The 12,926-nt window shown below is 41.4% G+C and overlaps 1 protein-coding gene across 12 annotated transcripts in view; it reads left to right on the top strand.

Annotated features, from left to right (window-relative positions):
• LOC131362396 (NACHT, LRR and PYD domains-containing protein 12-like) overlaps nucleotides 1–12,926 on the top strand; it is a 152,737-nt gene that overhangs the window by 13,979 nt on the left and 125,832 nt on the right. For all 12 annotated transcript variants that reach the window (XM_058404354.1, XM_058404347.1, XM_058404346.1 and 9 more), the window contains one exon: nucleotides 1,061–1,234. In XM_058404354.1, coding sequence (XP_058260337.1) covers nucleotides 1,061–1,234 — 174 coding nt within the window. The remainder of the gene's footprint in view (nucleotides 1–1,060; nucleotides 1,235–12,926) is intronic.

Here is a 12,926-nt window from a genome sequence, read left to right on the forward strand (position 1 = left end):
AGACACTTTCTCTAATAGTGAGACTGAAGCAGGGGTTTTAGGTTCACCCAGGGGCGTCACTAGGGCTCGAGCCCCGAATGATTTTAATCTAGCCCTGAATGATTTATCCCGAATTTTACCACCGGACACAAAACACACACACCGCGTGACTAAAATACACACCTATACACACACACACACACCACATGACTAAAATACACACCTATACACACACACACACACCATGTGACTAAAATACACACCTACATACACACGCACACACCACGTGACTAAAATACACACCTACATACACACACACACACACACCACGTGACTAAAATACACACCTACATACACACACACACACCACGTGACTAAAATACACACCTATACACACACACACCACGTGACTAAAATACACACCTATACACACACACACCACGTGACTAAAATACACACCTATACACACACACACACACACACACACCACGTGACTAAAATACACACCTATACACACACACACACACACCACGTGACTAAAATACACACCTATACACACACACACACACCACGTGACTAAAATACACACCTATACACACACACACCACGTGACTAAAATACACACCTATACACACACACACACACACCACGTGACTAAAATACACACCTATACACACACACACACACACACCACGTGACTAAAATACACACCTATACACACACACACCACGTGACTAAAATACACACCTATACACACACACACACCACGTGACTAAAATACACACTTATATACACACACACACACACACACACCACATGACTAAAATACACACCTATACACACACACACCACGTGACTAAAATACACACCTATACACACACACACACACCACGTGACTAAAATACACACCTATACACACACACACCACGTGACTAAAATACACACCTATACACACACACACACACACCACGTGACTAAAATACACACCTATACACACACACACACACCACGTGACTAAAATACACACCTATATACATGTTGAGTATCTGTTGATGAAGAGTGTGTTATTGTGTGTCTGCAGGTTGGAGTGTTGTCGTGTCTCAGATGAAGGCTGTTCTGCTCTGACTTCAGCTCTGAGATCAAACCCCTCACACCTGAGAGATCTGAATCTGTCCTGGAATTATCTAGGAGACTCAGGAGTGAAGAGTCTCTCTGCTCTACTGGAGAATCCTCTCTGTAAACTGGAGACACTGTGGTAAGATCATCTCTCTGAGAGTCACATGACCTGATCCTCACTAAGACACTTTCTCTAATAGTGAGACTGAAGCAGGGGTTTTAGGTTCACCCAGGGGCGTCACTAGGGCTCGAGCCCCGAATGATTTTAATCTAGCCCTGAATGATTTATCCCGAATTTTACCACCAGAGTGTAGAGGAATTAAATAAATGTTGATCGCTTTAGTTGAGCACTGTTACCGTTTACTGTATCTCTCTCCACACACACACACACACACACACACACACACACACACACACACACACACGCAAGCCAAAATACTACGAGTGTGCACTCGAATATGCTCTAGATCCGCTCTCGCGATACTTCAATGTCACACACCTATCTCACACACACACACACACCAGGTGACTAAAATACACACTTATATACACACACACCACATTACTAAAATACACACCTATACACTCACACACACACACCACGTGACTAAAATACACACGCACACACACACACCACGTGACTAAAATACACACCTATACACACACACCACGTGACTAAAATACACACCTATACACACACACACACCACGTGACTAAAATACACACCTATACACACACACACACACCACGTGACTAAAATACACACCTATACACACACACACACCACGTGACTAAAATACACACCTATACACACACACACCACGTGACTAAAATACACACCTATACACACACACACACCACGTGACTAAAATACACACCTATACACACACACACACCACATGACTAAAATACACACCTATACACACACACACACCACGTGACTAAAATACACACCTATACACACACACACAAATACACCACGTGACTAAAATACACACACACACACACACACACACCAGGTGACTAAAATACACATCTATACACACACACACACACACACACACACCAAGTGACTAAAATACACATCTATACACACACACACACACACACCAAGTGACTAAAATACACACCTATACACACACACACACACACCAAGTGACTAAAATACACACACACACACACACACACACACACACACACACCAAGTGACTAAAATACACACCTATACACACACACACACACACCACGTGACTAAAATACACACCTATACACACACACCACGTGACTAAAATACACACCTATACACACACACACACACACACCATGTGACTAAAATACACACCTATACACACACACACACACACACCACCTGACTAAAATACACATCTATACACACACACACACACACCAAGTGACTAAAATACACATCTATATACACACACACACACACACACACCAAGTGACTAAAATACACATCTATATACACACACACACACACCAAGTGACTAAAATACACATCTATACACACACACACACCAAGTGACTAAAATACACATCTATACACACACACACACACACCAAGTGACTAAAATACACACCTATACACACACACACACACCAAGTGACTAAAATACACACCTATACACACACACACACACACCAAGTGACTAAAATACACACCTATACACACACACACACACACACCAAGTGACTAAAATACACACCTATACACACACACACACACACCAAGTGACTAAAATACACACCTATACACACACCACGTGACTAAAATACACACACACACACCACGTGACTAAAATACACACACACACACCAAGTGACTAAAATACACACCTATATACTCACACAAACACACCACGTGACTAAAATACCCACCTATACACACACACACACACCACGTGACTAAAATACACACCTATGCACACACACACACACCACGTGACTAAAATACACACCTATACACACACACCATGTGACTAAAATACACACCTATACACACACACACACACACACCACGTGACTAAAATACACACCTATACACACACACACACCACGTGACTAAAATACACACCTATACACACACACACCACGTGACTAAAATACACACCTATACACACACACACACCACGTGACTAAAATACACACCTATACACACACACACCACGTGACTAAAATACACACCTATACACACACACACCACGTGACTAAAATACACACCTATACACACACACACCACGTGACTAAAATACACACCTATACACACACACCAAGTGACTAAAATACACACCTATACACACACACACCACGTGACTAAAATACACACCTATACACACACACACACCACGTGACTAAAATACACACCTATACACACACACACACACCACGTGACTAAAATACACACCTATACAAACACACACACACCACATGACTAAAATACACACCTATATACACACACACACACACCACGTGACTAAAATACACACCTATACACACACACACACCATGTGACTAAAATACACACCTATACACACACACACACACACACACACCACATGACTAAAATACACACCTATACACACACACCACGTGACTAAAATACACACCTATACACACACACACACCACATGACTAAAATACACACCTATACACACACACCACGTGACTAAAATACACACCTATACACACACACACACACACCACGTGACTAAAATACACACCTATACACACACACACACACACACACCACGTGACTAAAATACACACCTATACACACACACACACCACGTGACTAAAATACACACCTATACACACACACACACACACCACGTGACTAAAATACACACCTATACACACACACCACGTGACTAAAATACACACCTATACACACACACACACCACGTGACTAAAATACACACCTATACACACACACCACGTGACTAAAATACACACCTATACACACACACACACACACACTACGTGACTAAAATACACACCTATACACACACACCACGTGACTAAAATACACACACACACAACACGTGACTAAAATACACACCTATACACACACCACGTGACTAAAATACACACCTATACACACACACACACCACATGACTAAAATACACACCTATACACACACACACACACACACCACATGACTAAAATACACACCTATACACACACACCACGTGACTAAAATACACACCTATACACACACACACACCACGTGACTAAAATACACACCTATACACACACACACACACCACGTGACTAAAATACACACCTATACACACACACACACCACGTGACTAAAATACACACCTATACACACACACACACACCACGTGACTAAAATACACACCTACACACACACGACGTGACTAATATACACACCTATACACACACACCACGAGACTAAAATACACAACTATATACACACACACACACAACACGTGACTAAAATACACACCTATACACACACACACACACACCACGTGACTAAAATACACACCTATACACACACACACACACACCACGTGACTAAAATACACACCTATACACACACACACCACGTGACTAAAATACACACCTATACACACACACACACCACGTGACTAAAATACACACCTATACACACACACACACCACATGACTAAAATACACACCTATACACACACACCACGTGACTAAAATACACACCTATACACACACACACACACACCACGTGACTAAAATACACACCTATACACACACACACACACACACACCACGTGACTAAAATACACACCTATACACACACACACACCACGTGACTAAAATACACACCTATTCACACACACACACACACACCACGTGACTAAAATACACACCTATACACACACACCACGTGACTAAAATACACACCTATACACACACACACACCACATGACTAAAATACACACCTATACACACACACACACCACGTGACTAAAATACACACCTATACACACACACACACTACGTGACTAAAATACACACCTATATACACACACACACACTACGTGACTAAAATACACACCTATACACACAACACGTGACTAAAATACACACCTATACACACCCACACACACACTACATGACTAAAATCCACACCTATACACACACACACAACACGTGACTAAAATACACACCTATACACACACACACACACACACCACGTGACTAAAATACACACCTATACACACACACCACGTGACTAAAATACACACCTATACACACACACACACCACGTGACTAAAATACACACCTATACACACACACACACACCACGTGACTAAAATACACACCTATACACACACACACACCACGTGACTAAAATACACACCTATATACACACACACACACACCACGTGACTAAAATACACACCTACACACACACCACATGACTAAAATACACACCTATACACACACACCACGTGACTAAAATACACACCTATACACACACACACACACCACGTGACTAAAATACACACCTATACACACACACACACACCAGGTGACTAAAATACACACCTATACACACACACACACACACCACGTGACTAAAATACACACCTATACACACACACACCACGTGACTAAAATACACACCTATACACACACACACACCACGTGACTAAAATACACACCTATACACACACACACACACCACATGACTAAAATACACACCTATACACACACACACCACGTGACTAAAATACACACCTATACACACACACACACACACCACGTGACTAAAATACACACCTATACACACACACACACACCACGTGACTAAAATACACACCTATACACACACACACACCACATGACTAAAATACACACCTATACACACACACACACACCACGTGACTAAAATACACACCTATACACACACACACACCATGTGACTAAAATACACACCTATACACACACACACACACACCACGTGACTAAAATACACACCTATACACACACACACACACCACGTGACTAAAATACACACCTATACACACACACACACCACATGACTAAAATACACACCTATATACACACACACACACACCACGTGACTAAAATACACACCTATACACACACACACACCATGTGACTAAAATACACACCTATACACACACACACACACACACCACATGACTAAAATACACACCTATACACACACACCACGTGACTAAAATACACACCTATACACACACACACACACCACATGACTAAAATACACACCTATACACACACACCACGTGACTAAAATACACACCTATATACACACACACACACCACGTGACTAAAATACACACCTATACACACACACACACCATGTGACTAAAATACACACCTATACACACACACACACACACCACGTGACTAAAATACACACCTATACACACACACACACACCACGTGACTAAAATACACACCTATACAAACACACACACACCACATGACTAAAATACACACCTATATACACACACACACACACCACGTGACTAAAATACACACCTATACACACACACACACACACACCACATGACTAAAATACACACCTATACACACACACCACGTGACTAAAATACACACCTATACACACACACACACACCACATGACTAAAATACACACCTATACACACACACCACGTGACTAAAATACACACCTATACACACACACACCACGTGACTAAAATACACACCTATACACACACACCACGTGACTAAAATACACACCTATACACACACACACACACACCACGTGACTAAAATACACACCTATACACACACACACACACACACCACGTGACTAAAATACACACCTATACACACACACCACGTGACTAAAATACACACCTATACACACACACACACACACACCACGTGACTAAAATACACACCTATACACACACACACACACCACGTGACTAAAATACACACCTATACACACACACCACATGACTAAAATACACACCTATACACACACACCACGTGACTAAAATACACACCTATACACACACACACACACACACACACCATATGACTAAAATACACACCTATACAAACACACACACACCACATGACTAAAATACACACCTATATACACACACACACACACCACGTGACTAAAATACACACCTATACACACACACACACCATGTGACTAAAATACACACCTATACACACACACCACGTGACTAAAATACACACCTATACACACACACACACACCACGTGACTAAAATACACACCTATACACACACACACACATCACGTGACTAAAATACACACACACACACCACGTGACTAAAATACACACCTATACACACACACACACACCACGTGACTAAAATACACACCTATACACACACACACACACCACGTGACTAAAATACACACCTATACACACACACACACACACACACCACGTGACTAAAATACACACCTATACACACACACACACACCACGTGACTAAAATACACACCTCTATACACACACACACACTCACACCACGTGACTAAAATACACACCTCTATACACACACACACACACACCACGTGACTAAAATACACACCTATACACACACACACACACACACCACGTGACTAAAATACACACCTATATACACACACACACACACCACGTGACTAAAATACACACCTCTATACACACACACACACACACACCACGTGACTAAAATACACACCTATACACACACACACACACACACACCACGTGACTAAAATACACACCTATACACACACACACACACACACACACCACGTGACTAAAATACACACCTATACACACACACACACACACCACGTGACTAAAATACACACCTATACACACACACACACACCACGTGACTAAAATACACACCTATACACACACACACACACCACGTGACTAAAATACACACCTATACACACACACACACACACCACGTGACTAAAATACACACCTATACAAACACACACACACACACCACGTGACTAAAATACACACCTATATACACACACACACCACGTGACTAAAATACACACCTATACACACACACACACACACACACCACGTGACTAAAATACACACCTATACACACACACACACACCACGTGACTAAAATACACACCTATACACACTCACACACACCACGTGACTAAAATACACACCTATACATACACACACACACACCACGTGACTTTAATACACACCTATACATACACAAACACACACCACGTGACTTTAATACACACCTATACACACACACACACACCACGTGACTAAAATACACACGTATACACACTCACACACACCTCGTGACTAAAATACACACCTATACAAACACACACACACACACCACGTGACTAAAATACACACCTATACACACACACACACCACGTGACTAAAATACACACCTATACACACACACACACCACGTGACTAAAATACACACCTATACACACACCACATGACTAAAATACACACCTATACACACACACCACGTGACTAAAATACACACCTATACACACACACACACACACACCACGTGTCTATAATACACACCTATACAAACACACACACACACACCACGTGACTAAAATACACACCTATACACACACACACACCACGTGACTAAAATACACACCTATACACACACACACACCACATGACTAAAATACACACCTATACACACACACCACGTGACTAAAATACACACCTATACACACACACACACACACACACACCACGTGTCTATAATACACACCTATACAAACACACACACACACACACCACGTGACTAAAATACACACCTATATACACACACACACCACGTGACTAAAATACACACCTATACACACACACACACCACATGACTAAAATACACACCTATACACACACACCACGTGACTAAAATACACACCTATACACACACACACACCACGTGACTAAAATACACACCTATATACACACACACACACACCACGTGACTAAAATACACACCTATATACACACACACACACACCACGTGACTAAAATACACACCTATACACAAACACACACCACGTGACTAAAATACACACCTATACACACACACACACACCACGTGACTAAAATACACACCTATACACACACACACACACCACGTGACTAAAATACACACCTATACACACACACCACGTGACTAAAATACACACCTATACACACACACACACACACCACGTGACTAAAATACACACCTATACACACACACACACACACCACGTGACTAAAATACACACCTATACACACACACCACGTGACTAAAATACACACCTATACACACACACACACCATATGACTAAAATACACACCTATACAAACACACACACACCACATGACTAAAATACACACCTATATACACACACACACACACCACGTGACTAAAATACACACCTATACACACACACACACACCATGTGACTAAAATACACACCTATACACACACACACACACACCACATGACTAAAATACACACCTATACACACACACCACGTGACTAAAATACACACCTATACACACACACCACGTGACTAAAATACACACCTATACACACACACACCACGTGACTAAAATACACACCTATACACACACCACGTGACTAAAATACACACCTATACACAAACACCACGTGACTAAAATACACACCTATACACACACACACCACATGACTAAAATACACACCAATACATACACACAACACGTGACTAAAATACACACACACAACACGTGACTAAAATACACACCTATACACACACACACCACGTGACTAAAATACACACCTATACACACACACACCACGTGACTAAAATACACACCTATACACACACACACCACGTGACTACAATACACACCTATACACACACACACACCACATGACTAAAATACACCCCTATACACACACACACACCACGTGACTAAAATACACACCTATACACACACACCACGTGACTAAAATACACACCTATACACACACAACACGTGACTAAAATACACACCTATACACACACACACCACGTGACTAAAATACACACACACACCACGTGACTAAAATACACACCTATACACACACACACCACGTGACTAAAATACACACCTATACACACACACACACCACATGACTAAAATACACACCTATACACACACACACACCACATGACTAAAATACACACCTATACACACACACACCACGCGACTAAAATACACACCTATACACACACACACACACACACCACGTGACTAAAATACACACCTATACACACACACACCATGTGACTAAAATACACACCTATACACACACACACACCACATGAATAAAATACACACCTATACACACACACACACCACGTGACTAAAATACACACCTATACACACACACACCACGTTACTAAAATACACACCTATACACACAAACACACCACGTGACTAAAATACACACTTATATACACACACACACCACGTGACTAAAATACACACCTATACACACACACACACCACGTGACTAAAATACACACTTATATACACACACACACACACCACGTTACTAAAATACACACCTATACACACACACACCACGTGACTAAAATACACACCTATACACACACACACCACGTGACTAAAATACACACCTATACACACACACACCATGTGACTAAAATACACACCTATACACACACACACACCACATGAATAAAATACACACCTATACACACACACACACACCACGTGACTAAAATACACACCTATACACACACACACCACGTTACTAAAATACACACCTATACACACAAACACACCACGTGACTAAAATACACACTTATATACACACACACACCACGTGACTAAAATACACACCTATACACACACACACACCACGTGACTAAAATACACACCTATACACACACACACACACCACGTGACTAAAATACACACCTATACACACACACACACCACGTGACTAAAATACACACCTATACACACACACACACACCACGTGACTAAAATACACACCTATACACACACACACCACGTGACTAAAATACACACCTATACACACACACACACCACGTGACTAAAATACACACCTATACACACACACACACCACGTGACTAAAATACACACAGAGAACACGTGACTAAAATACACACACACACCACGTGACTAAAATACACACCTATACACACACACACCACGTGACTAAAATACACACCTATACACACACACACCACGTGACTAAAATACACACCTATACACACACACACACCACGTGACTAAAATACACACGTATACACATACACCACGTGACTAAAATACACACACACAACACGTGACTAAAATACACACCTATACACACACACACCACGTGACTAAAATACACACCTATACACACACACACCACGTGACTAAAATACACACCTATACACACACACACCACGTGACTAAAATACACACCTATACACACACACACACCACATGACTAAAATACACCCCTATACACACACACACACCACGTGACTAAAATACACACCTATACACACACACCACGTGACTAAAATACACACCTATACACACACACCACGTGACTAAAATACACACCTATACACTCACACCACGTGGCTGAAATACACACCTATACACACACACACACAACACGTGACTAAAATACACACCTATACACACACACACCACGTGACTAAAATACACACACACACCACGTGACTAAAATACACACCTTTACACACACACACACCACATGACTAAAATACACACCTATACACACACACACACCACATGACTAAAATACACACCTATACACACACACACCACGTGACTAAAATACACACCTATACACACACACACACACCACGTGACTAAAATACACACCTATACACACACACACCATGTGACTAAAATACACACCTATACACACACACACACCACATGAATAAAATACACACCTATACACACACACACACCACGTGACTAAAATACACACCTATACACACACACACCATGTGACTAAAATACACACCTATACACACACACACACCACATGAATAAAATACACACCTATACACACACACACACACCACGTGACTAAAATACACACCTATACACACACACACACACCACGTGACTAAAATACACACCTATACACACACACACACACCACGTGACTAAAATACACACCTATACACACACACACACCACGTGACTAAAATACACACCTATACACACACACACACCACGTGACTAAAATACACACTTATATACACACACACACCACGTGACTAAAATACACACCTATACACACACACACACCACGTGACTAAAATACACACCTATACACACACACACACCACTTGACTAAAATACACACCTATACACACACACACCACATGAATAAAATACACACCTATACACACACACCACGTGACTAAAATACACACCTATACACACACACACACCACGTGACTAAAATACACACCTATACACACACACACACCACATGAATAAAATACACACCTATACACACACACCACGTGACTAAAATACACACCTATACACACACACCGCGTGACTAAAATACACACCTATACACACACACACCACATGACTAAAATACACACCTATACACACACACACACCACGTGACTAAAATACACACCTATACACACACACACACCACGTGACTAAAATACACACCTATACACACACACACACCACGTGACTAAAATACACACCTATACA

Source organism: Hemibagrus wyckioides, linkage group LG12, assembly GCF_019097595.1.
Source record: "Hemibagrus wyckioides isolate EC202008001 linkage group LG12, SWU_Hwy_1.0, whole genome shotgun sequence".
Lineage (NCBI taxonomy): Eukaryota > Metazoa > Chordata > Actinopteri > Siluriformes > Bagridae > Hemibagrus > Hemibagrus wyckioides.